This window comes from Muntiacus reevesi, chromosome 2 (genome assembly GCF_963930625.1).
Source record: "Muntiacus reevesi chromosome 2, mMunRee1.1, whole genome shotgun sequence".
NCBI classification, from domain to species: domain Eukaryota; kingdom Metazoa; phylum Chordata; class Mammalia; order Artiodactyla; family Cervidae; genus Muntiacus; species Muntiacus reevesi.
Window position 1 is genome coordinate 268,897,941 of NC_089250.1, and position 27,286 is coordinate 268,925,226.

Sequence of the window (27,286 nt, forward strand, 5' to 3'; positions counted from 1 at the left end):
CAGGAGATGAGGTGAGGGAGGCGGAGAAAATGGGAGCAAGCAAATATTGGGGCCCGTTATCCTGCATTAGAGTTAGGCAATTCTGTGAACAGCACGAGAGGCGGGCCATGGGGGAGAAGGACCCCCTCCCCGAATGTGGGCGGGGCCGGAAGGCGAAGCCGCTGGGATCGCCAGCGCGGCAGCGGTGAGCGTGGTGGCTGCGGGGGCTGCGGGGGCGGGGCCTACTCAGTCCTAGCCGCAGGTGGGAGGTGGGGCCAGCGCGGAGATTGACAAGGGGGCGTTCCGGGAAAACGTCTGCGTGGCGCGTTAGAGGCCGAGCCTGCGCAGTGAGAGGTAGGCGGGGCGGAGCAGAGGCTGGAAGGCTGGCCTCCCGCCTGGGTCGAGGGAGGAGGGGCCTGGAGGCCCGGGCTCGCCTGGGAACTTGGATTCTTGGTATGGTTGGCGATTTGAGGAGTGCCTTGCAACTGACATGATTGGAAAAGTTTTTTTTTTTAAACATATGAAATGAAACCTCTACTTCAATCCTCCTAGTGCATACAGTCGACAGTGTCAACAGGTTGGTGTGGACTTTAATTTTATGGACACGCGCGCGCGCGCACACACACACACACACGTCTTATGGGTAAAGATGCTTTTTTTTTTTTTTAACTCGTTTTCCCTTACTAGTCTCTTTCCATCAGTATACGGAGTGACCTCATTCCTTAAGCTGTAGCTAAGTATTCCCTTGTGTGAATAGAACACGCTTTGTTTAGCTGGTTCCCCTGATCACCTGGGAGAGGAGGCTGTGGTCTGAAGTAAAGGGAAGAGACCTAAATTCTGCACGTTAAAGAAGTGATAACGTTTCCTTCACTGGTTCTGCCTCACTCGGGAATGCAAAGTCCTCACTATGGCCCACACCGCCCAGAGTGACCTGGTCTCTGTTCCCTTTCAGCCCTTATCTTTCCTTCCTTTCTCGTCCTTGCTCAGGCTACACCAGCACATTGGCCTCGCTGGTCTTCCTGGGTCCTGTCAAGGACATTTCTACCCCAGGAACTTTGCTTCTGTGGTTTCCTCTGCCTGGAACTCTTTCCCCCCAATCAATCCCCATGGCTGTCTCTGTTCAGTCCTGTTTCCGCTCAGAGGTCCACTTAGCATGGAGCCGATGCCTGTACACTCTATATAACAGATGCTGTCCTTTCCAGACTCCCTGACCCTCTGTTCAGGGAGACCCTGGTCTCCCTGACCCTCTGTTCTTTTCCTTCATAGCTCTTCTCTCTTAACATATCTACTTGTGGGCATTTTTTTGGGTTTTGCGGGGTAGGGGTGGGGTTGCCTCCCTGCCAAGTTGTCAGTTCCTTAAAGACTAGGATTTGTGTCCAGTTGGCAATAGACCCCATGGCACATAGTTGCAGCTCACTTTTTGTTAAAAATGAATACACTGGAGAGCCTTTTATGGGAGACAAGGGGAACAATTACTGTAACAACACTTAATGAGCACACACTACAGACTAAACTCTAACTAGACAAGGGGAACAATTACTGTAACAACACTTAATGAGCACACACTACAAACTAAACTCTAACAGCCATGTACACCCATGGCTGGTTCATGTCAATATATGGCAAAAACCTCTACAATATTGTATAGTAATTAGACTCCAATTAAAATAAATAAATTTTTTTTTAAAAAGGTACAATTGGCTTTCTGTGTCCGCATATTCCATATACATGATTTAAACCAATCTCAGGTGGAAAAATTTGGGGAAAAAAAAAACAGTTCCAGAAAGTTCCAAAAAACAAAACTTAAATTTGGTGTGTGCCTCAGCAACTGTTTCCATAGCATTTCCATTATATTACATATTGTAGGTAAATCTGCAGATGATTTAAAATGTACAAGAGGATGTGCATAGTTTATATGCAAATACCCTACAATTTTAAAACCCATCTGTTGCTGTGCTGGGTCTTCACTGCTGCGCGTGGGCTTCCTCTAGATGCAGTGAGCAGGGGCCGCTCTCTAGTTGTGATACGGGGGCTTCTCATTGTGGGGGCTTCTCTTGTTGTGGAGCTTGGGCTCTAGAGCGCAGACTCAGTAACTGATTCTCGGGCTCTAGAGTGCGGGCTCAGTAATTGTGGTACACGGGCTTGGTTGCCCCATGGCATGTGGAAACTTCCTGGACCTGGGATTGAACCCATGTCCCCTGCATTGGCAGGCGGATTCTTGACCATGGGGTTACCAGGGAAATCCACTCTGCAATTTTATATAAGGGACTTGAGAATCCCCAGAGTTTGGTATCCAAGGAAGTCTTGGAACCAATTCCCTGCAGGTACTGAGGGACAACTGTACTGTCTTTATCCCCCAATCCCTCTGCAAAAACTGGCTACATGTAACAGCCTTTAAAATAAGTAAATAGGAAAGGAATGGGATGCTATAAGTTTTTTTTTTTTAAAGTTAAAGGAATAGACTTGTGTGGAGAGAAGTAAGGGGTGATGGCAGGAGCTGTAAGGGGTAAGGGCAAGAGGTGAAATGTGGGTGCCAGGAAGAGCAAATTGTTAGGGGGAGTCACAAGTGTGAAGAATGAAGTCCAAATAGCTTGGAGAGAGTCAACTGTTCAACAGACATTGCTTGAGCACCATCTGTATGCCAAGAACCTCTCCCACCTCTTTCCCCCAAGGCCCTCCCCCACCCATCCCTCTCCCCCAGAGGGCCCCCGAGGAGGCACGACATTTCCAGGGAACGCTTACAAGGTACTGACCTAAACGAACGTTCTGGGTGAGAAATACAGATTATTTGAAAATACACATCATTAATCTGAGTTGGAGGAATTTCAGAGGGGACTGAAAAAAGGGCAAGACTCCTGGTGGGGGTTGGGGGCTAGAGAGCAGGGCTGGCAGGTTGCTCGGCAGGGAGCCGCGTGAGCAGAGGAGGCGGGGGACATCCCGCTTCTTAAGTCCAGATGGCCTGGTTTGCCAGGAGGGACCAGAAATTTATGTAGTTCAAATAGGAAAAGAGACCTGGGGGAAGAAAGAGAGCAGAGAGGGTGAGGCACAGAGTTCACCAGCCCAAGCCTGATGCCAGTCGCTCTTCCAAGCCCAGCTACGCTCCCTATCACACCCCCAGACTCAGGTCTAAACCCAAACTCAGCTACGTGGTCCCCAACCCACTCCCAAATCCAAACCCCAACCCCGCCCCTACAACCTAACCCCATCTCCCTCCTCAGTCCAGTCCTCCTTGTCCATAAGCTCACCCATCCCAAATCTATCCCACCCCGGTCCCCATCTGCATCCTGGAACCCATGCCCAAGCCCCGAACCCCAACCCCGCCCTGGGCCTGACCAATCATCACAAAGAAGAAGACTCCGGTCCACGCCAGATAGAAGCTGCACCCCAGTTTGTAGGTCATGCCTTCCTGCAGGTATTCCCGGGCCTGCATCAGGTAGAACAGGATGCCCAGGATCATGCTGGTCCCTGCGTGAGCACAGGTGTTAGGAGGCCAGGCGGCACGTGTGTCAGGACCCCTGCCCAGAGCTGCGTGGCTGCCAGGGTCTTGCTCCTTATTTTCCCAGTTGCTTTCACCCTCATGAGCCTCTGCTCACAGGCAGGAAAACAGGCTCCTGACAGTATCATGGTGGAGGACGTGGGTAAGGGCAAGGCTTGGCTCTTTAACCAGGCAATGGTGACGTCTAAAACCACAGGCTTTGGAGTTAGCAGACTGGAGCTCTTGTCTTGCTTCTGTATCCCCCTCCTCAGGGCAGCCACTCCCATCTCTCTGAGCCTCATTTCCCTCATCTGTAAAATGGGAGTAGTCGTAGGACCCATCTCCTTGGGCCGTCACGAGGAGTTATTGAGATTGGCACACAGTGGGTCCTCAAAAACTGAGATTAGCGTTGCTCTATTGGGTCTTTAATTTTGGACTTCTGAAGCAGTGGACAAGAAACTTAGTCATTCTGGATATTTTAATTTTATTTTGAAATGACATGAATGTAATTTGTGAACTTCCCCTGGTGGCCCAGTGGTTAGGAATCCGCCTGCCAATCCAGGGGACATGGGTTCGATCCCTGCTCCAGGAAGATCCCACATGCTGTGGGGCAATTAAGCCCGTGTGCCTCAACTACTGAAGACTGCTCGCCCTGGAGCCCTCGCTAAGAAGCTACTGCCAGGAGAGGCCCGTGCAGTCAATGAAGAGTAGCACCCACTCACTGCAACCAGAGAAAGCCCATGTGCGGCAGCAAAGACCCACCAAGGTCAACAATAAATAAATCTTTTAAAAAAAAGACAATTTGTGAAAAGGAAAAGACTCTTTTTCCTCCCCTCCTGTAGTGGAGAATAGGGTAATTTTTATGGTTTTAAAAAATAATATAGGAGATAAGTGCTTTCCATCTAATTAAAAGGTGGAATGGGTAAAAAAAAAAAATAAGTGGCACAAGGGATCTCAGTTCCCCAATGAGGGATCAGAACCCATTTTTCCTGCACTGAAAGCATGGATTCTTAACCACTGGACAGCTGGGGAAGTCCCCGATGTGATTTTTCTTCGGAGAAATGTCCTATTTTAGATGCCATAAAGCAGAGATGTTTTCTACACTTTGTCCCTTAAACAATCAGGGAAGAGTTACTGGACAAACTGGATAGAATACCTTTTACTAACAAGAAAACAGGAAGCTGGGTGTTCTCTCTTGTTGGCCTTACTATCACTCTCCAAAAATGTTCTATTGATGCAACAGACTGTTGTGGTCAATTTTTACAGGAGACAGGAACATAATATCCTTCATTTCCAAATTAAAGCGACCCTCCCCCCCTCCCCTCCCCACCCCTACACTGCTTTTCGAAAAAAAGCGTAACTTGGCACGCAAATGGAAAACCAAACTATTCTAATCAGAATATCGATTTTGAGTTATTTGAGTTATTTGGAAAAGAGTGAGAGGACTTTCATGCAAGGCTGTGTGCAAAGCTAAATAGCTACCATCATGTACGGACATTTTCTAATTCAGCCCTCCCTTTGTCTCCACGTGGCAGGAAATGTTACCCCCTTGCTACAGATGAGAAAAGTGTGGCTCAGAGACATGACCTAGCTTGAACAAAATCAGAGCTGGTGGTGGTGGTGGTGAGACAGGATCTGGGATGGACTTGAAACTGAACATAGGGTTGAGTATTGGGGCAGTGGATATTTGAGGGATGGACTCTGAGGTTTGGAGGGGGTAAGGGTGGGCTGGGGTTGGGAATGGGGATGGATTGGAGACGGGTGAGAAGATGGGGTCGGGAATGCATCGGGTTGAGTCTGAGAGCTAGAGTCACAGGTGACCAGGGTGTGGTGGTGGTTGAGATTGGGGATGAAGAAGACGGGATCAGAGATGGATGGGGCTTGAGTTGGAGGTTGAGACTCACAGGGGACAGGGGTGGGTGGAATTTGGCATGAGTCTTGAGGAGGGTTAGGCATGGAGCTTTGGTGTCGAGGTTTGTAAAGGGGTTGGAGACGGTAAGGGGGATAGTTTGGAGGCTGGAAAGAAGGTAATGTCGGAGAGGGCGTGGGGATGGGAACGGACATCACACATGACAATATGAATGAATTGGAGGTGTGCTGGTGGAGGCGGAAGGTGACGTGGAGGCTGGTGTCGGGGCTGGAGAAGTTGGGTTGGAAACCGATCTTCTGTCCTGGGATGGGGTGGAGATGTGGAGGGAGACAGGCTTGGGGTGGGGGGTGCAGGGCGAGGATGGGGGTGGGACTGGAGCATGGTGGGGAGGGGCTGGGGTATCAGGACGGGCACTGGGCGTTCCTGACTTGGCTCCTCTGGGGGGGGGGGTCTTAGCACCGTGCCTGTGAGGGCAGTGATGATGACATTGGAGAAGTCCAGCAAGGGCACATTGGAGTTGGTGGAGAAGATGATGTTTATTAGAATGATGCAGAGGATGAAGTTGGTCACGCTGGCGACCAGGAGGAAGGCCCAGGCAAGGTCCAGCAAGTCTGGGGAAGGAAGAGAAGCAGGAACACTGGGACAGGCCCTCAGGCCCCGAACATGGTGGGGAGAAGTTCTCCAGGGAGCCTAGGAGCATTGTTAAGCCCTCTCCCTTGAGAATTCTTTGTCCTACCCCCACCCCCCCCCACGTTATAAGAAAACTGAAACTGGGCTCCGGGGAAGGGAGGTTGAGGCAGATGCCTTCCGCATTGAGTATGCACCTCCAGGTCAGTAAGGACAGGTTCTTGGGCAGTGACGGGCGGGGTGGGCACTGAGGAGCCAGCTTGACGCCATATGGACAGATTCCTCAGGGATAGTAAGATGCTAAGGTCCTGAGAGCTGTGAGGATGGGTATCACGTAGGTGAGAATGAGCAAAGGACAGTGAGGATAGCTCTGAGGCAGTGAGGACCCTCTTGGGAAAAGGGAGGACCTGCCATGGGGAGGGGGAGGACCAACCCAGGGCAGGGAGGACTAACCCAGGGGAGGGAGGACCAACCCAGGGGAGGCAGGAAGGCGGGGGGGTGGTGTCCCAGGAACAAAGAGAAAAGAGGGGCCCCAGGAATAGTGAGCATAGGGCAGGCCTTACAAGCATTCTGGTCATACTCGTGCATGCAGGCCACATCCGGGCAGCGGACGAACAAGATGGTGTCGATGGAGATGGTCCGGAAGCCAGGGTCCCCAGGGGGTGCCAGGGGCACCTGGAAGTGGATCCAGGGCTGGCCCAGAGAGATGAGGCCAATGATGACTATGCTGGCCAGGCTCAGCAGGAGGTTCAGCTGGCGGCTGATCCTCTTGGCCTCATGCAGCAGCCACCAGCCCATGGGCAGCTGAGAATGGCTGAGCCTATACTTGTCCAGACACCTGCAGTGGGAGGTCCACCACCAGGGTCAGCATCGGGTCCAGCCGGCCAGCCCAGCTGAGCCCCCCCCCGGCTTCCAGGTCCAACTGCCAGAATCCTGGCCAATCTGACGTTCAGACTCTCTCTTCCCTGTGTCCATTCTCCATGCCCTGTATCCCCCAGGTCCCCCCTCTAGGACCTGCTCACCCCCGGAACAGCCTCAAGGCTCCCTGTCCAGTTCCTAGCTTCCAGGAGCTGCCACCGCCCCTTCCAATCGCTGGGTGGAATCACAAGTCCAGGCTCTATGCCATGCCCTACCCAGGGCCAGCCTTCATCCCTGCCACCCCTAAGTCTGACCTCTACTTCATATACTGACCATGCCTCCCTGGTCCCTGACTTTTGTCTGATAGCCCACCCCCTAGAACTCTGGACCCCAAACCCACCCTACTCCCTGCACCGCTGCCTCTCACCTGCCAGCACTGTTCTCGAAGGAGGCTGATGGTAAGTTCTGAGTGTTGTTTTCCAGGATGGACTGACTGATTTGGGAGCTGGTCGGAGAGCCTCTGATGGTCTCCTGGGAGGTGCAGACAACTGACTCGACACTTTTGATACTGGCCTCAGGACTGTGAGTAATTGAAAGGGGGACATCGACTCTGGCCCTCACCGGTGAAGTGGAGCTTTGAAGACTTAACTGGGGACTCCGGACACTAAGCTGGCTGTGGTAGGTCACTGATTTTATGTTGGTCAGAGGGGTGCGAGTAGTTAGCAGGGGGTTTTGGTTGCTGAAGAAGCGACTTTGGAAAACTGGGGGCGCGTCTCGGGTGTGGAGCTGGCGGCTGTAGGTGACGGTTGGTGGGTCTTGTATGCTGGCCTGGTGAGAGCCGATGATGGGTGTCGTGTCCTCAATACTGAGTCGCTGATTGTTGATGAATAGAGGGTCTTGGATGCTGACCCGGCGAGTCGGGGTGCTGGACTGGGGGTCCTGGATGCTGACCCGGCGAGTCGGGGTGCTGGACTGGGGGTCTTGGATACTGACCCGGCGACTGTGGGCAATAGGCAGGGGCTCTTGGATACTGACCCGGCGAGTCGGGGTGCTGGACTGGGGGTCCTGGATGCTGACCCGGCGGGTCGGGGTGCTGGACTGGGGGTCCTGGATGCTGACCCGGCGGGTCGGGGTGCTGGACTGGGGGTCCTGAATGCTGACCCGGCGAGTCGGGGTGCTGGACTGGGGGTCTTGGATACTGACCCGGCGACTGTGGGCAATAGGCAGGGGCTCTTGGATACTGACCCGGCGAGTCGGGGTGCTGGACTGGGAGTCCTGGATGCTGACCCGGCGACTGTGGACAATAGGCAGGGGCTCTTGGATACTGACCCGGCGAGTCTGGTGGGAGGACTGAGAGTCTTGGTTACTGAGCCGGGACCTGAAGGTGCTGGACAAAAGGTTTTGGGTCTCACCTTGGGAGCTGCTGGGAGCAGCCGGGAGGGAACCCGGCTGAGCACTCTGTTCACCAGAATGGGACCTCTGGGCCATGTGGAGATGTGGGCCAAGGCCGGTGCCCGATGCACTCAACACCCTGCCAGCGGCCTCATCCTCCTGTGCCAACCATCACCACGTCCTCCTGGGAGCCCATTGGTCCCTCCTGGGCCTCCGGCTCTGGCCCTCAGGGTCTGAATCTCTCTGTCCCCTCCCCTGTCGGTCGTGGCCTCTCTCTGTCCCTAGGCAGGCCTCAGAGCTTTAGTCTGGCCTGGCGCTGGGGCTGGGGGCCGGGGGGGGGGGGCGTTCCATGACAGTTGGAGGGGTTCCAGGAGGTTGGGATGGTGGCCATGGACTCATGTTCTACTCTAGCCCCATGTGAGAGATGTGGGGGCTCGGGCTGGGTCAGGGTGGACTCAGGGTAGGGTCTGGGTGGGGTTAGGATTGGGTCAAGAAAGGGGTCATGGCTGGGTCAGTGAGGTGTCAGGACAGGGCAGGGTTAGGGGTAGAGAATTGGGATTGGTCAGGAAGGCAGAGCAGGATCGCAGAGGGGCCAGGGTGGGGTCAGGTGATAAGCGAGGGACCAGAGTGGGGTCAGGGCTAGACATGGCAGAGTCAGTGCTGGGTCACGGGCCACATCTGAGATCCATCCTTGCAGTTTCTGGAGGGCCTGAGATCTGAATCTCTAATTCCTTCCCCCTGCCTGTTCCCACCCTTCCCCTCTCCCCCAGGACCTTCTGCAAATCAGTTTCATCCCTTTATTCTCAAGTTCTGTGTCTTCTTGCTCTCTCTACTTCTCCTCTGCCTTTGTGTCTCCTAACCTTTCCCTGAATCTTCCCATAGCCCTTGGTGACTGTTGGGTGCACCACCCGTGTTCACTCTTATTCTCGCCTCTGCGGGGTCTTCATCGCTGCACGAGGGCTCTCTCTAGTTACAGAAAGCGGGGGCTACTCTCTAGTTGCAGTGTGCAGGCTTCTCACTGCAGTGGCGTCTTTTGCTGGGGAGCTCGGGCTCTCGGGGCATGGGCTTCGGTAATTGCAGCACTTGGACTGCACCGTTGCAGCTCCTAGCTCTAGAGCACAGGCCCGGTGGTTGTGATGCACGGGCTTAACTGCTCTGAGGCATGTGGGATGTTCCCGGATCGTGGATCCAACGGGTGTCCCCTGCATCACAAGGCAAATTCTTCACCACTGGACCAGCAGGGAAGCCCTGGGGGTCACTTTTGGGACATCGTGGGTCTTGGCCTTGTGAGCACCCTTTGGGGCCCATGTCACAGCTGTCCGTGTCCTGGGTTGGGATCTGAGACAGGGATGAAGATAGGGGGATGATGTTGGGAGCTGAGATTTGGGGAAAGAGGGAACAGAAGATGAGGTTGGAGACTAAACAAGTAGATTTGGGTTTAGGATGGGTTGTAGGTGGGAGGTGACTTGCACCGTCAGGGTCAGAAATGGGAATGGAGTTGTGTTTGGGGTTTAGGACAGTGAGCGTCCTGGAGATGGATGGGGTTGTGGATGGTGCTGGGATGGGACAGGAAGCAGAGATGGGGATGCAGCTGGGATTGGGGTTTGGGCGGGGATGGAAGATGGCTGTGGGTGGAGGTGAGCTGAGTACAGGGTAACAGGCAAGGTGAGGGTGGCGGGCTGGCAGGGGGGATGCGGTTGTGTTCAAAGGTGGAAACTAGGATATAACAGAGTGATGCAGGCTGAGCCAGGCCCCGGGAACTCTGTTCTTCCCCAGTGGAACCGGTCTCTTCATGGGAAGAGGACCGCAAGTTCGTCCTGCGAGCTTGGTGTCTTGTCTTCATCGTCCTGGCAACCATGATGCTGCTCAGCGTGTTGGACGGGCGTATGGCCTACCTGTATGGCTCCTACACTGGCTACGTGGGCTTCTGGACCAACTGCAGGAAGCACATGTGTGCTGACCTGCACCAAGTCACGGGTCAGTGGGAGACGGGGCAGAAGTGGGGCGCTTGTGGGGTGGTGGTCTTAGAGATTATCAAGGGAGAGCACCTCTGGGGGAACCTCTTTGGGTGTTCTTGGTTGCCAGGGAAATCTTTAGGATTCTTGAGGGGCTCTCTGCAAATTCTCTGAAGGCCTTGGGAGGGAGTTTCCTGGAGTTGTATGCAGCTTATGAGGCAACAGGAGTGGCCTTGTGCTCGGGAAGAAGAGTGCTACACTTGGTCAAACCCCAATCTGCTTCATGATTAGGTGGCTAAAGACACCATCATTCCCTCTCCCGCTCTTTTTATTTATTTTATTTTATTTATTTAGTTAAGAAAGAAAGCAAGAGGCTTCTAGCTCCTTCAGGAATTTTTTTAAATAACAATTTGTCTTTGGCTGTGCTGGGTCTTCACTGCTGTGTGGGCTTTTCTCTAGTTGCGGTGCATGGGCTTCCCACTGCGGTGGCTCCTCTTGTTGCAGAGCACAGGCTCCAGGGCGTGTGGGCTTCCGTAGTTGCAGCTCCTGGACTCGAGAGTACAGGCTCAGTAGTTGTGGTACACAGGCTTAGATGCCCTGAGGCATGTGGAAGTCTTCCCGGACCAGGGATCGAACCTGTGTCTCCTGCATTTGGCAGGTGGATTCTTTACTGCTGAGCCACCAGGGAAGCCCAGAAACATTTTTCTTCCTTACAGGTCTCTGCTTTTCCAGTGCTTTTGAGCGTTACCACAGAGTCAGCCCAGATCCTGGAGCCAGAGCACCTGAGCTTGAACCCTGGCGCAGCTCCTTGGTGGCTGAGTGATCTTGGGCATATTTCGTTACCCTTGTGTGGCTTGGCTTCCTCATTTCTATAATGCCAGTGATATTGGTACCTATCTGTGGGCTGTTTGAGGAATACGTGAGTTAAAACACACAAAAGAATTAGAATAGCACCTGGCGCATATTACAGTAAGTGTTTCATCCAGGTTTCTTATTATCATAAGGATTTTGCCCCACCTACCTTCATTTCAAATCGCAAATAAGTGCTCATAAAACTTTGAGAACATTGTGTAGTATTAATCTTACTTACTTGGGATGTCTCCTTCTCTTATTCCTCTCAAACTCAAGCTCGTTTCAAGTTACAGAAAAGTCCACAGGCACAAATTGTTTGGGTTCAGGTACTGCTGGAGCCGGGTGCTCAAAAGGTGTCTCTTGCCATCTCTCCTTGAAGGCTTCCTGTGTGTTGGGCCCTCAGGCAAGCTGTGCTGTATAGCGGCAGAGGGGCTGTCCGCAGCTTCTGGGGTCCCATTTTGTTTTTCCTGTAAACAACCATGGAGAAAAGAAAGTAAGTTGTCCACAGAAGTGGCCCTCACATGAGGGTCTCAGGATTAGCTCCGATGGGACCAGATTTACTACCCTGAGATTTCTCACTTCTCCCTGAACCATTTTGTTGTGGTTAGGACGATATCATTCTGTGGTTGGCTGGATTCCATGAGGCTGGATCCAAGTCTCAGGCAGCTCCAAGCTCATAATTCTCTTGATTAGAGAAGAAAGAGCTGGCACCTGATAGTTTCAGTTAGAAAAAGTCCCAGGGAAGAGTTTGATTGGTTGGCCTCGGTTCATGTGCCCATGTTTGAGCCAATCACCACTGCCTTAAGTCACTGGGGCACCGTGATTGAGTCAGCCTGAGTCACATGACTACTTCTGTGATCCCAGAGGGCAGAGTATGTTGTCAACCAGGATTATGTGATTGATCCCCAGAGCACTACTTCTATTTTGTATATGCATGTGGTTTGCCAGTAACAAAGCAGATGGAGTTTTAGCTCATTTGGATGAAACAGTCTTGTACTGTTCAAAAGTAGTTAACGTAGGAAAGGGCTAAAAGGAAGATATGTAATTCTCAGAAGGAGCTGAAACTCTTGTCATGCTGAAATGAAAACTGGATAAAGATCAATTTCAAACTGAGTGTGTGATTATGTCTTTTAGGTACTTTTTTAGAGTTTTTGGAAGTTTTCTTGTGTGTATATCTGTGTGTGTGCTCTGGGGGACGTCTGGGGGGTTATTAGGAGAATGTCTGTGAGGGGCTCTAGGGTGTGAGTGGGGGTGACCTTGGTATATCTGGGGAGGCCTAGGGGAGTGAATGGGGTCATTAGGGAATCTCGGGATATGAGTGGGAGAGAAGTAGGGTGACTTTACAGATGATGAAAGTGGCTGAGTTGTCCTGGGTAACTTCGAGGGTGCTACTGGGGGTGTAGGATTGGTATTAAGGGTATAAATGTGATCTGCTGTGGGAAATCTTTTGGGAGTACAAGCAGAGTAACTTTGGGGGTGTCTGTGGGGATAAAATACTAGAGATGATTCTGTGGGCTGAACTTGAGGATGTGGGTGGGGGTGACTCAGGGATCATCTGTGGGGTGACCTTAGAGGTGTGTGTGGAGTTGATTATGAGGGTGACTGGGGTTGACTTTGGGGTAAGAGGGGGTGATTTGGGACAACTTTGAGGGTACAAGTGGGGATAACTTGTTTTAAAATTGAGGTATAGTTTATTTACAACATTATATAAATATCAGGTGTACAACACAGTGATTCACACTTTTTAAAGAAAGTAGGGATGATTTTGGGTTGACTTTATGACTTTATGGACTTTGTGAAAGTGGGAATCATCTTGGAGTTTCTAGGAGGTGACTTTGGTGAAGGCATTGGGGGCGATATTGAGGATGTCTGTAGCTAAACTTCAGGGGTGTCTGTTGGGGAAGACTTTGGAGGGTGACTTTGGAGAGTATCTAGGGGTGAATCTGGGGCATTACCTCCGTTTCCCCCAGTTCTCATCCACATGAGCATGGGCTTCATGATCCTGGCCATGATCCTGTCTCTAGTCCTCCTCGTGGCCATGGGCTTCTCCTTCCGGCCAGCGCTCCGCCGTCTTAATAAGACTGACCTCGTCTTCAGTACCCTCAGCTCCTTCACTGGTAAGTGTTGCCCTGGGAAAAGGCTTCGGGGAGGGGTATCCCAGAATTTCTGTCCTGCTGGGTCTCTTTGAATGTCTCTTGAGCTGTACCCCCCACCCCCACGGCTCTTGCTGTAGGTTTCTCAGTTCTAACTGCTATATCCCTCACTCTTCCTGTTTCCCCGCTCCTGGTATCTTTCTGTCGTGCGTGTGTGTGTCCGCGCGCACGCGGGCACGCTTGTCATGCAGGGTGGGAGAGGATGTCTCTGGCTCGCTTCTCTTTCTGGGGTCTCTGGGTCCCTGTCCAGCCTCGTGTCCATCTCTGGCCCCATCTCAGTGCAGGGCTCCTGATTCTCCTCAGCCTGACGCTCTTTATAGCCAACTGCGAGATGCTCCAACCAAGGCCACACGTATCCTACCTGGTGACCACCTACCTGAGCTGGGGTGCCGGCGCCTTGATGCTGTGGGCCGGTGAGGGCGGGGTCTCGGCGGGGCAGGGGGTGGGGCCCGGGGCGAGCGTAGCAGGCAGGGCCTCGGACCGGATTGGGGTGGACCCCACGGGAGGTCAGCCTACAGGGAGGCGCCGGGGCCTAGGGGGCCATCTAGCACCCCCACTCCCCCAGGAATCCTGAGCTACTTAAACTACATGGGGATGTGGGGCAAAGGGACGCCCTCCATGGAACGGCGGATGAGCTACCGCCGGTGGGCCTCACTGCAGAGCACCCGGAAGTCCGTATCTGAACCGCCGTCGGATGCAGGGTCCAAGCACACCGAAGACCTGCCCATTTAAGGGCCTGCCCCCCGCCCCGCCCCCCCAGCCCCGTCCAAGCCTCTCGAAGCCAGCTGCACCCGAGCTTCTCAGGACACTGACGCGTAACTGCCGCCAGGTGCCGGACCACCCCTTTCACCTTGGCCTTCCCGCCCAGCGAGTCTCTCCCTGCCCCCACCCCGGAAGTCCGACTCGGCGCGCGGCCCGAGCGGTGTGGCCCCGCCCCCGAGTCTGGCGAGGCCCCGCCCCCGAGTCTGGCGAAGCCCCGCCCCCGGGTGTCCAGCTCTCACTGGCGGTGGCCCGAAGCCTCGCTCCATTATAGGCATTCCTACCCCTCCGAGGGCCAGCACCGGCCCAGAACGTCCAGTCTGGCCCCCCGGACCGACATGACATTGCCCAGCCTTGGATGTCGCCCTGCTCCTCGGTGGAACAGGCCCTACCCCGGGGGGGGGCGTGGCTTGCAATTACATTTCCACCCTCCTTCACGTTCCTGGCTTTCCCAGCCACCAATAAAACGTGGGTTCCTTTTCTCAGTCCGAGCCTCCGTTTCCTGCTCTCCCTCCAAGGAAGGGTGGGGCTCAGAGTCCTTTCCTTGCCCTTTGGGGTCTGCGCTTTTCTGTCTACACCGGCCTCTGACCCTTCCTTTCCCCGCTGTTCTTAACTGCATATCTCCCGCCAAGAGTCCGGAAGGGCTGGGGAGGCTCTAGTCCGGGCCGGATGGGCCCCGAGTTCCCAGGTGTCCAGCGTCTGGAAATCCCGAACAATACCAGGACTTGATGCGAGTTTGATGCATATTCGATTTTACTGGGGGTAAGGGACAGGGCGGGGGCATTCAGGGGTTGTCAGTCATGGTCTTATTGATCCAATCCAGATACAAAATCACTTTGGTGTAGACGGAGGGCTTATTGGGAGAGCCACATGGGATGTGGCCCCATGACGTGATTCCTTGCAACATACCCTCGCAGATCAGCGGGCCCCCTGAGTCACCCTACGACACAAAGGGGGAGGGGAGAGTGAGGTTAGCAAAGGCTTGAGGGTTTTGCCTGGTGAACTCTAGCCCTTAGACGCGAGTGCAGAGATCCAGGCAGTAACTCCCCATGTCTAGAGAAAGAGACAGCTCTCCAGAGCCCACTCCCTGAAGAACATCAGCGCGGATTCCAACAGAGGGGACAGTGGCTCGAGTCCTGCCGATGGCGAGGGGGCCTCAGGGTCCAGTGTCTGCCCTGGGGGGCAGGATTCAGAAGCAAGATGGTCCCGGCAGGCGGGTCAGTGCGGAGGAGGAGCAGGACGCTACAGGACCCGCCCACCCTCAAGCTCACCTCTGAGGCTTTCTCTGACTGGACCAGAAATATGTGTCAGAGGGAGGAATGCGTGAACTCTGATGTGTGTGGAAGTTGGGGATACAGGAAGGAAAGCGGGCAACGAGCTACAGCTGCGAAGCGATGGAGACGCTTAGCTCTGAACCCCAGCCCAGAATCTGAGCCCCCTCCTCCAGCACTTCAAGGCCCCCGGGGTGGGGGGTGGGGGGTGGGGGGTGGGGGTCAGGCTGGCTCACCACACAGGTATCCTTGCCGCCCTGTAGGTTTCCAGCACACAGCATGGTCTCTGTCACCTCCTGGGGGTGGGCTGCGGCACACTTCTCATTGGGCAGGAGGGTGAGGTCCACACACTGGAGGTCGTCTGGGTAAGAGACTACGGGCCACGGAGAGACGCGGCTGCTGTCAGACCCTGCGCCCTCAGCCCTGCTCCCTCAGACTCTGGAGGCCAGGTCCCCAGCCCCCGCCTCCCACGCACCCCGGGCACCGTCTGGACCCCGGCATACACTCATCCGGCTTGATGCTGCCCCAGCCGGAGGCGAGGCAGGTGGCCCCCAGTTGGGGCTCCTCGGTGGGCAGGCCCAGGACCTGCACGTCCTCGGTGAGCTGGAGGGGCTCCTGCAGACGGAGCAGCATGAGGTCGTGGCTGTAGTCCTCCCCTGGCTGGCGGATGTGGTTCTCCAGGAGGCTTAGGTTGAATCCGGGGTTTGGGAAGGCCTCACTGACAAGGGCGAACTGGGCCGAGTCTTCGTCCTCAAACAGGTTGTGGCGACCCAGCCAGACCTGGTAATTGCTGGAGGAAGGAGAGGATGGAGACCTTGAGAATGGGGGTGGGAGTGGGGACAGGAAGGGCTTCCCTGGTGGCTCAGACGGTAAAAGAACCTGCCTGCAATGCGGGAGACCAGAGTTCGACCCCTAGATCGGGAAGATCCCCTGGAGAAGGAAATGGCCACCCACTCCAGTATTCTTGCCTGGAGGATTCCATGGACAGAGGAGCCTGGCGGGCTACAGTCCCTGGGATCACAAAGAGTCGGACAGGACTGACAAGCAAGCAATGGGGGAGGAAAGGGAGATGGAGCAGGAGAGCATGAGGAGGGGTCCAAAGAGAAACAGGAAAGGGGAGGGGGCGCAGGAGAGAGAGACAGGAAAGATACAATCAGAGAAAACAGAAGAGTGAGTGCAAAAATAAGAGAATGTGACAATGTCACAGACAGAGACAAAGAAACGGAGTGAAAAAGAGCTTGGAACAGCAGAGGGGATGGGAAGACGGGGGAGAGACAGTGAGAGAGGCAGAGCACACAGGAGATAAGGAAGGGACGGAGACGGAAATAGACTAAAAAAAAGAGGAAGGGAGGGCAAGGACGGAAGGAGCAAGGAGAGTGGAAAACGGGGCCACACCAGGAGGGAGGAAGAGAGAATGAGCAACAGAGGCTGGGGAGGCGAGGCGCGGAGAGTTTGACAGAGAAAAGGGAGGGGGGAGGGGGAGGGGCGGGGCGGGAGGGGGCGGGGCCTGGGACCAGCTCAGCTGCCGCGGAGGCTCGGGGCTGGATCCCCAGCGGGCAGGTGGCCTGGCCCCCGGCCCAAGGTCGCGTCCCCTTCCTGCCCCAGCTCCCTCCCTCCCTCTTCTTCCTCCTTCCCTCCACTGCCCTCGCCTCCCCAGCTCCAGCTGACACCAGCCCTGCTCTGTGTCCTCTTAGAGCTACCCCTCAATACACAGATGGGGACAGTCTCATCCGTTTCTCTGGGGAGGAGGCGTGCTCAGTAGTGATGGAAGAGGGACGGAGAGACAGACAGACAGACACAGAGACAGAGACAAACAGACAGAGACAGAGACAGAGAGATGGAGGGCAGGGCAGAGAGATGGAGGGTGAGACATAGGTGATAAAGATGGTAGCAGAGACCTTGAGATGGACAGAGACAGGGAGAGAGACAGAGATATGGAGACAGAAGAGAGAGGGAGATAGACATAAATCGTCGTCACAGACACACAGAACCAGTGACAGACTGACAGGACAGAGGGAGCCGTAGAAAGACAGAGGGACAGTTAGGAGGACTGATGCAAGAGGCCCAGGCAGCCGTGGAGCAGGCTTCCCTGGGGTCATCCAGTCCCAGCCCTGCCTCTCTCGCCTTGTGGCCCTGGACCACAACCCCCTCTCACCCGTGTCTCTGCCTGAGGTCCCCAGGCTCCCCTGAGGTTATCCGAGGGGACAGTGCCTGCGTGGGCGTGTTAGTTGCTCAGTCGTGTCTGACCCTTTGCGACCTCAAGGACTGTAGCCCGCCAGGCTCCTCTGTCCATGGGACTCTCCAGGAAGGAATACTGGAGCGGGTTGCCATTCCCTTCTCCAGGGGATCTTCCCGACCCAGGGATTGAACCCAGGTCTCCGGCATTGCGGGCAGACTCTTTCCCATCTGAGCCACCAGGGAAGCCCGCCCAAGGGTCAGTGCTGGCCGCTTAATCCTGTGTGCACGGGGCCCCCTCCAGACCCCCTGCCCCTACTCACTTGCTCTTGCAGTGAGCGGCTGTGAGCACCCACTGGGGGGCCACCAGGACGCCCCCGCACTGGAATTTGCTAAAGTGGTATATAGCCACCTGCCAGGGCTGGGAATGCCTCTCACACTCCTGGCCTCCGATGATCCGGGTCTGAATGCGGAGCGCAGCGCCTGCGGAGGGGGTGCGCCGGGTCATGTGGGGAGGGGGGCAACGCAGTGGGGCGAAGGGCCCCAGTTGTGGGATTGCAGGGCCGTGGAGGTGCCCGACCAGACCTGGTGGGGGGTCTGAGGACATGGGCCAGGGGCCGTGCGAAGGGCCTGGAATTCTGGGGGCCATCCCTGGGGTGGTGGGGTGGTGTTGGTGGTGATCCTGGCTGTGGAGACTGCAGAGCAAAGAGCTGACCCGGAGCATTAGGGAGGGAAAGACAAGACAGCATGTGCAGCAGGCATCTGGTGTGGGGTCGGGTGGCCTGGCTTCTTGGATTGGAGGACGGGAGGCTCTGGGCTCTGGGAGGGGAAACTGAGGATTAAAGGCCCCAGGAGGCTGGGTCCCCGAGGCTGCGGGGGAAGGGTTCGGAGGATGGAAGGGCTCCCAGGCTGATGAAATTGTTAGGGCAGGGGCTGACTGTCTGGGCTCTGGAAAGAACACATAGTTGCGGATTCAGGTTAGAGGGGCCAAGAAAAGCATCAGGGGGATCTGGGGACTCTTGGATTGGGGCTGGGGGATTTGGGAGAGTTTGGGGTTCCGGATCAAAGGTTGAATGAAAGGATTAGGCTGGGAAAGGAGTCCCGTGAGGGTCAGAGTCCTGCAATTCAGGAATGGCAGTCTAAGAGGAGTTAGGGATCTGGAACCAGGTTGGGGTCAGATTGGAAGGGAACTCAGGAGGAGGGAAGGCGGAATGACGGTCATTCTGGATTCAGGTGGTTCTCATGGGGATGGGGCTCATGGTCTGAGGACCTGGGGTTCTCCTGGGGGCAGGGCCAGAATAGAAACAAAGGAGAAGGCATGCCAGGGGTCAAACGGCTGTGGGGACACAGAACTCACTTGATGAGGGAGGTTTTAGAATCAGATGTTGAGGTATCTTAGGACAGGATAGCTGGGCTGGGAAGCTGTGTGTTGGGATCTTGAAGAGGTGGCAGGGGGTCCCAGAAAACCAGAGCTGGCTGGGAGGAGTTCAGCTGGAGAAGAGCTGGCATGTGGGGGAGGATGTGAATTCCACATGGAAAGGGGGATGTGGTTGTGGGTTCCGGATATTTTTCCTCGTGGGGAGAAGGCTGGGGGTGTGGGATGGAGGTTCTGGAACAAACAGGGGAGGAAGAGACACTTCCAGAACCCCCCACACCAGATGGGAGGCCCACCTGGTCACAGACCAGACAGTCTGTTTTTGAAGAAGCATCGGTGTCTAGTTGGAACTTGGGGATCTTGAGGGGCTTAGGGGGTATCAGGTGGCAAGACTGGAGGAGACAGTTGACAGCTGGATGGGGAGAATCACCAGGGTGTGGTAGGACTTGGGGATTCAAGAGCCAGACCATCTGGCCATAGAGAACTAGGGATAGGAGCGGGGGCTTGGGGTCCCAGTGTCCGATGGGGTTGGGGGTGCTCCTTGGAAGAGACAGACAGACATGGGTGGGGGTCCGTCCCATAAAGCGGATGGGGGCAGGGATCTGAGTGGGGAAGAGGAGGAAACCCTGCTTGTTTCCTAGGAGAGAGGAAGAACCTAGTGGGAGCAAGGTGGAAGGAGTGACAGGCTGGATTTTAGGGTGCAGCTGGGAGAGATAAGAAAGAGCCTGGTATCCTGGTCTGGACTGGACGGGGTTGGAAGGGTGAAGGCTGAGGTGCCGGGTGGGAGGGGAAGGAGTTATGGAGCGGGGATATGGGGGGACAGCCAGAGAATCAGGGCCCATCCCCACCCTCCCCCATCTTTCCCACTGTCTCACCGGTCCCTGCCAGGGACAGGGCAAGGCACAGAGCTGGGAGCCACATGGTGTCCAGGGGCAGGCAGGTGGTGAGCTTGGAGCTGGAGAGCCTCCCTTGAAGGAGCCTTTTAAAGCCCTCCTCTCCCTCCCCAGGGCCCCACCCCTGCCCTGCTGGCACCCAGATGCTAGCTCAGGCCCTGCCCCTGCTTCCTGGGGGCTGGACAACCGTCTCCCACCCCGAGGGCTGTGGAACGGACGGGACACTGAGCACCTGTTCTTCTGCAGGCCCTCAATCATGCTGGAAGCATTCCTGCGGCCAGAAGCCAGATGGGGCAGGGCCTGGAGCTTGCTCGTGGGGCCAGAGCTGGTGAGCAGAGGGGGAGAGGGGTGAGTGGGAGCAGGAACAGGATGGTGGAGGAACCACTGTCCTCCAATACCAAACCTCAGATACCTTGGCCCCACGTAAGGCTATGTACCCCCAAGACCCAATGCACCCTCAAACACCAGCAGTGGGATTCTGATTCCTTTCTCCCCAAGCCTCTTGGAACCAAAGATGCCAATTTCTCAGCTTCCAGCACCTCCTGAAATGTAAGCCTGGGCTTTCAGAATGCCCTGACTCTTGCATTCCCAGGTTTGGAACCCAGGTCCCTAAATCTACTGTTCCTTTCATAATAAAGTCTTAGGTACCCCTCACCAAATCCTGGCATCTCCAGATGCAGAAGTATGACATTTCAATGGTTTCCAGAGTGAATTTCCCAACATCTCAAAATCTAATATCCCCCCCAGACAATGGGAGGGTTCCATTATCCACCTCCTCCTTGTTTCCCAAGTCTGCATGCTCGAAGTCATGTCCTTCAAAGTCCCAGAGATCCTGGAATACCTGCCTTCCAGGATCAAGAGATCTTCTCCACAAATTCCAACCCACCCTCCCCTACATAAAATATTTAGGTCTCAGGAGGCAGGTTCATGTGCTTCAACATTCGGTGACCTTGGGGAAAAAAATCACATTTTGGGGGTCAGGAACTAGATTCAAAGCAGCTCATGGGGGCCCAACCTCTGCTGCATGTCGGGAACCTGCCTACAGAAAGGAGCATCTTGACCTTTTTGCCATGGCTACCAGTGAGAGAGTCAATTCCTAGGCAGATTGATAAGAAGTCCGGGGCCCCAGGGGGAGAGGGGTCTGGAATTCTCAAGGAGGAAGAAAGGACAAACTTTTTTCCCCCTCTACATTCCTTAGGATTATATAACAATAATGTATCCTGCCTGAGCACAGCCTCTGGAGTAAACCTTCTGGCTAACCCTGTTATCTTAAAATATAAATTATGGGAGTGGGTCTAGTGAGGTCTTTACAACCTTCAGACATTCTTTTGATTCAGTGTAATAACTAATTGGAGAGTATATACCTCCACTGCTAACACTAACAAGGGGGTACTCTTTCTGCCCGCTTATGATGCCTATGTCAGAAGCTTTCTCTATCTCCTTTATAGAGTCAGGGCATTAATAAAACTTTATTACACAAAAGCTCTGAGTGATCCAGCCTCGTCTCTGGCCTCAGATTGAATTCTTCTCCTCCGGAGGCCAAGAATCCCGACGTCTTTTCATGGTTTCAGCAACAACCTTTCACCAGGAAGCCCAGAACTCAGCGTTGAAGAAAAAGAAATCATTCTCGACTATCTAGTGTGTACTGCGTCCTTTCACTGGAGTCCAGAAATACAGAGTCTTTTCTCAGTGCCAGGCAATATTCAGATCAGTCCCTATGAATCGTCTCATTTAATTCTAAGGATAGCAACGTGAGATGGGGAAAGCCAGGCTGACTGAGGTGGGATCTTTGGCTCAAGATCAAAAGGTGCTGAATGAACTGAGAGAGCCCTGCTTCATGTCGTTTCTTCCCACCTAAAGGTCAGGGCAGCGGGTGAAAAAGACCAGGATCTGGTGGCTCTGGTTTCCCCCTCCCAGTCTCTGGCCCCTCTTTCCCTTCACCCCCAAAGTAAGTTGCAGAAACTTCCACAGAGAAGCTTGCATCAGTGTTTTCTGTTATTTTGGTATCAAACAGGTGACCATGATCACCAGCTCTGGTCTCAGACAGGCAAGTCCATGGCTAACCTCTGGGCCTTGGACCGGGTCTCGGGGAGGATGGCCCAGTTCTGTTCCAGGTCAGGATGGGGCTGCTGGGACACAGGTGGTAGGCCCAAATGGTCAGTTCCTCTTCATGGTTTCCTTGATCCACGCCAAGTAGCTGCAGACTTTGGTATAGACGCCGGGCTTGGTGGTCGTGTCGCAGGGGACATCACCCCAGGACACAATGCCCTGCAGGACACCCCCACAGACCAACGGTCCCCCAGAGTCACCCTGTGGGGAGAAGGGGAAGCTTGCGTGGGAACCCATTCCCATCTTCACCAGCATTCAGAATCTCAAACAAAACCCAGTTCAGCTCCACCCCCATGCAAACCCATCCCAGCTCAACTCAGGAGGACTCAATTTAATCCAAGCCAGTCGAACCCAACCTCAACCCAACACAGCTCAATACAACCCATGTCCAACTGCACCCCGCACCCAGCAACGCAACCCGACCCCCCCACCTTTCCCATTCAAAATCTAACCTAACCCACATCCATCCTCACTTGCAACGCAACCCAGCCCCAATCTTCCCGTCTTTTGCATCCCAAACAAAATTCATCTCCATCCCCCATTCAACTTCAATATATTTCCCATCTGAAAACAAGCCAAATTCATCCTCATCCTTAAGGGCCTGCCCAAACCACATCGTCCACCCCAAACACAACCCAAACCCATCACCTCTCTAAGCCCATCTCCCACCTCACTTCCATCCTAAGGATCCTTCATTCTCCCTTCCTCAAACCTATCCTCAGCATCTTCCCTGGCCCACAGTAAGCAAAACCCGGCCCCCTGTTCCAACTCCCAAACCGGTTTCCCGCCCTTTCCCTTCCTTCGACGCCTCGCTGCCAGCTCTGACCTCACAGGAGTCGGTGCCTCCGCCCTCCACGCCCGCACACACCATGGTGTCCATCAGGCGCCCCGCATAGTCCTTATTACAAGATGCGGTGGAGATAATGCTGATGTTGGCACAGTGCAACGTATCCGGGAGTCTCACTGCAGAGGACGGTAGAGTTGGAGTGAATCTGTAAAATTTGAGGCCCTTGTCCCCTCCGCCCGAGAGCCCTGGAGCCTAAGGTCCTCGAGGGAGGCCTGACAACCCATTCCATCCTTTTACGCACCTTGTGACCCGGGGCTCCCTGTGGCCCCAGGCTCCTTGTTAGCCACCAGGCCCCAGCCGGACACCACGCAGGCCTCGCCGGCCTGGGGGCAGCGCGCGGGCAGCGGGACCGGGCGCACTTCGGCGGTGACACGGACGGGCCGAGTTAGGCGCAGTAACATCAGGTCGTGGCGGTGGTGCCGCGCTTCGTATCGCGGATGTGGGATGATGCGAGAAACGGTCCGCAGCTGCTCCGGGCCATCGCGCTTGCGCAGATGGTGCTCGCCCACGCGCACTCTCAGGAAGCTGTGCGGGCGGGCGAGTGGTTACCAGCAAGCGGAGTGAGGAGAGGACAGAAATATCAAAGAGCGGGTAACTCGGGGTGCCCTGACCTTTTGGGAATCTGGAGATCCTGTTACCCTTTCCCCAAGGCCCTGGAACCAATAGTTCCAGCCCCGGCTTCTCAGAGACCAAGGTGCCAAAGCCATGCACACACCTGGAACTCAATCCCCCGGTTCCAGCTCTTTTCTTCTTTTTCTCCCTCAGAATCCACAATTCTCAGATTCCTAGACCCTCCCGCCATGCCCCCTCAGGACCCTAAGCCTTCATACCGGGTTTGGCAGTGGGCTGCAGAAAGCACCCATTGAGGCGAGATGAGGGAAGCACCGCAGTAGAAGCGTCCATGCGCGAAGAGCGCCACCTGCCATGGCTGGGAGTGGGGCACACACTCCTCACCCCTCCGCACCTCGTTACTGTCGTCCTGGGCCACTGAGAAAGGAGAGAGCGGAGATCCCTGAGAAAAGAGGCCTTTCCCTTGCACCCTACACCTTCTTTACACCCTGCCATCACCACGCATTTTCCAGATGTTGCCTTCCCCCAACTTCTTAAGATGTCCCTGTTGCTGTTGTTTTGGCCAGCGGCATGCAGAACTTCCCCAAACAGGGATCAAACCCGTGGCCCCTGCAGTGGAAGTCCCGGGTCTTAACCACTGGACAGCTAAGGAAATTCACTGATGTTCATTTTTTGTTGTTGTTGTTGTTTTTGCCCCTGCTATTGATTTTTTAGCACAACTTTCTTTCTAGCTTTTACAACAGCTACTTTAAATGAAAAAAGTTTGTTTTTTTTTTTTTTTTGGCCACGTGGCATGTGGGATCTTAGTTTCCCCAGCAGGGCTTGAACCAGGGGCCCCTGCATTGGAAGCACAGAGTCTTAACCACTGGACAGCCAGGGAAATCTCCACCTGCTGCTTGTTCCCGCCAGAACTGTCTCCCTGCCCTTAGCCCCCCACCCATTTGATACAGGACTCTAGGAGCAAGGACAGGGAAAGGACGAGAGGGCAGGAAGCCTTCTGTGAGAGGAAGTGGAGACAAGGATGATAGATTCAGGTTCAGACAGATGGTCACTTGGAACCAGCCATTCAAGGTCACCGATTGAGCTGTCACAGACATCAAAAAGATGTGGCCTCTCAATATGTATGACACAAGTCTTGGCTCCAGAGTCTGGACATCTCAGCCAAACACAGTATCTTACAAGGACACAGATGTGGCCATACAAGGTCATGGGCAAACACAGGGGCACAGTCAGTCGTCCCAATGTAGGAACTGATATTACCAACACTTTCAGCTGAAATTCATGTGCACGCACGTGGGTCGCAGCTTTAAGAATCACAGCACAGAGCTTCATGTGTGTATGTGAATAGGGACAGTTAGGGCACGAGCATGTGTATGTACGTGTGTGCACACGCACACATTCACAGACACATATTGGGACATAGAAGCTCAGATCAAGTCTCCTGTGTGGATCTGCATACACAAGTTCACAGGCTTGCACACTTGCCCATGGGGTCTGAACAACAAAGTGAAGTCCTTAATGAGGATACACAGGAAGAGACACCAATACACAGTCAGGTCCCCAAAGACTCGTCATCAACATGAGTCTATAGTGTAGTGGTTAAATCTGAAGTCATAGAGTAAAAACTCCTGTATTCAAATGTATTATCTGTAAGACTTTGAACAAATTGTCCTCTCTGTACCTCTATTTCCTCATCTGTATAATGGGGTTGTTTTAAGAATTAAGTGGAGAGAGAGCAAGAGAGAGAGAGAGAGGGTGTGTATGATGCCTGGCATATTGTAACTGCTTAATAAATATTAGTTATCTTAAATAAAGGGCATATAGATTTACTTATGTAGGCACACATGTGGATGTTCAAGTTGTGGACACAAATTTAGCCAAAGGAAGCCAGACGTATGTGCAGATTCACATAAAGATGGTCAAGGTCAAAACTGTGATTCCTTCCCAAGCCACTTTGTGGAGATTCAGAGTTATAGAACTGACACAGAGGGCCAGAACTCTGTGAACCCACTAGCTCAGACCCAGGGAGACATGGAACACAGAAGTGGCATTCAAGGTCAAAGACACATTGCTGGAGACACGGGCAGCCAGGGCAGGTCACATTTGTCCATCTCTAGATCAGCCTTCGAGTCACTCCCTTGGTGTTCAAGGTCACTAATTGAGTTTCACGGTTGGGGACCAGGGTCACACTGTGGTCAGAATGCAGACACATAGGGTAACCCTTGCACGCACACATACACTCCCCCCACCCACACTGCACTGCACACAAGTACATGAACAGGAAAGGGTCAAGATCATGACCCCCTACACTGGGCAATGTCGATGTGTCCCCTCAAGGTGACAGCTGCCTAGGCGCACAGACACACGCGCCGGGGCGGGCTTCGCACAGCCATATATGCTACCCGGCTCCGGGGTCAGGAACTGGGCCAAGGGCCCTGGCCAGGCCGGGGGAGGGGGGAGAACGCGGATGTGGTGGACAAGGGGCTTAACACGGGAAGGGTGGGGTTGTCCTCGGAGAAGGTCGGAGGGTGCGGACTGTACAGCTGGGCACCGAGGCTGCACCTGGCCAGTCGAAGCTGGAGGAGGGTGGAGGCCCCAGTTGGGTGCAGCAGGCAGGTGGGGGGATAGCGGGGGGGGGGGGGGGCGCAGAGAGGAGGGAACATGGAGAGCGCCGGAGGGGAGGCTGGCAGCAGGGCTGGGGGGAGGTCTGAGGGGCCCCCAGGAGTGAGGGTCATGTGGGGAGAGGTTAATTACAGTCCACCTTCTGCTTGTCCAGAGTAGAGGCATCAGGTTACACTTAATTTCTCCATGGGGGGTGGCTGAACCTGGTCTGGAGTTCTCCTGTCACCTGGAGTCACCTTGACCTAGAGGCTACCCCTCTCTGAGCCACAGCCCCCTCCCCTGTCAAATGAGGCCACCCAAGGGGCTTCCCCGATGGCTCAGTGGTAAAGAATCCTTCTGCAATGCAGAAGATGCAGGAAGATGTGGGTTCGATCCCTGGGTCAGAAGATCCCCTGGAGGAGGGCAGGGCAACCCCCTCCAGTATTCTTGCTTGGAGAATCCCATGGACAGAGGAGCCTGGTTGGCTGCGGTCCATGGGGTTGCAGAGTTGGACCCAACTCAGCATGCATGCATGCATAAGCTTTACCTACATCGTACTATTGAAACCTGTATTGTTACAGGTAGGTTGTCTTCTAGAGAAGGCACGCAAGGATCAGAAAGGTGAAGCAATTTCCTCAAAGTCACACAATGACAAAAGGGCAGCCCCAGGACTCAAAATCAGGTCTGGGTCCTCCAAGGGCCATGTTCATCATCACAGGGACTCCGGAGCAGCCCTGGGCCCTGACAGCACTTGGGGTAGGGTGGGGACCCCGGGGGGGTCGGCGGGTGGCTGAGGTGGGGGTGGGGGCAGGGATCCTCAGATGGTCCCCTTGGACCCGAACTGGGCCCACCTCACCTGCAGATGCCAGCAGGAAGGAGAAGGTGAGGAGAAGCCACATCGTGACGGAGGGACCAGGGCTCTGCTGACGTCTGGGGAGGGGAGAGGGTGAGCTGGTGTGAGGCTGGCCCCTCCCGCCGCCACCTGGACCCCTCCAGGTGCAAACTCATCCCACTGTTTCTTAAGATACCTCTTCTCACCATCCTTGTACTCCACCCCAACTTGCTTTTCCTCCTGGGTTCCCCATCTCGTAGGAGTCTGCTGTTCCTCCAGGCACCGAGTCAGACTCCCCAGCATCCCCATGGCCCGGCAGACCCCAACATCATTCACGGGCCCAAAGACTCTGGCTCAAGATTCACCCTTTCCCCAAACCCTATACCAGCCTCTTAGCTGGCCTCTGGGGTCCTCCTCACTCAGCCTGTCTCTCTACTCAAGCCCCACGCCCCCCACCCACCTGTCCTCCCACATGGCCCCCACAGAATGCCCCTACACTTGGAGTTGACCAGCTCCCTTTTCCACTCGCAGACCCCCAGCTCCCCTGGGATAAAGTCCCGGTTCCCACAGCCTCACTTGCAAGGGCCTGAGTGTTTTCTCTCCTAGCAGACTCCCTATCTGGGCCTCTCATGACCTGACCCTAGAGGCAGTCAGTTCTCCCATTTTCCCCTTCTTGCAATGTCATGCCTCTGC

At 54.7% G+C, this 27,286-nt stretch overlaps 2 protein-coding genes and 2 long non-coding RNA genes across 6 annotated transcripts; 1 reads left to right on the forward strand and 3 right to left on the reverse strand.

Moving 5' to 3' along the window:
- Nucleotides 1-458: 458 nt before the first annotated feature.
- On the forward strand, nt 459-13,574 carry LOC136161638 (uncharacterized). 2 transcript variants are annotated; one of them, XR_010661748.1, is made up of 4 exons: nt 459-556; nt 7,293-7,487; nt 12,979-13,125; nt 13,441-13,574. It is a non-coding gene; the product is annotated as an uncharacterized lncRNA (long non-coding RNA). The 2 variants fall into 2 exon arrangements; XR_010661747.1 differs by having other exon boundaries at nt 12,979-13,564.
- LOC136161639 (uncharacterized) lies at nt 10,632-13,094 on the reverse strand. Its single transcript, XR_010661749.1, has 3 exons — nt 12,964-13,094; nt 11,247-11,475; nt 10,632-11,060 (listed from the first exon to the last, which is right to left on the reverse strand). It is a non-coding gene; the product is annotated as an uncharacterized lncRNA (long non-coding RNA).
- A 1,081-nt stretch (nt 13,575-14,655) lies between the features above and the next one.
- LOC136161610 (kallikrein-1-like) lies at nt 14,656-19,773 on the reverse strand. The gene is made up of 5 exons (XM_065926615.1): nt 19,617-19,773; nt 17,690-17,849; nt 15,695-15,981; nt 15,428-15,564; nt 14,656-14,860 (listed from the first exon to the last, which is right to left on the reverse strand). The coding sequence occupies exons 1-5, from the start codon at nt 19,660-19,662 to the stop codon at nt 14,705-14,707; spliced, it is 786 nt and encodes a 261-aa protein (XP_065782687.1). The 5' UTR covers nt 19,663-19,773; the 3' UTR covers nt 14,656-14,704.
- Nucleotides 19,774-21,681: 1,908 nt separating this feature from the next.
- Nucleotides 21,682-26,686, reverse strand: KLK15 (kallikrein related peptidase 15). 2 transcript variants are annotated; one of them, XM_065926616.1, is made up of 5 exons: nt 26,618-26,686; nt 23,421-23,577; nt 22,832-23,115; nt 22,570-22,706; nt 21,682-21,944 (listed from the first exon to the last, which is right to left on the reverse strand). In XM_065926616.1, exons 1-5 carry the CDS (start codon nt 26,658-26,660, stop codon nt 21,792-21,794), a joined length of 774 nt encoding a protein of 257 aa, XP_065782688.1. In that variant the 5' UTR covers nt 26,661-26,686; the 3' UTR covers nt 21,682-21,791. The 2 variants fall into 2 exon arrangements, with proteins under 2 accessions (XP_065782688.1, XP_065782689.1); XM_065926617.1 differs by having other exon boundaries at nt 23,421-23,569; nt 26,613-26,660.
- Nucleotides 26,687-27,286: the final 600 nt, after the last annotated feature.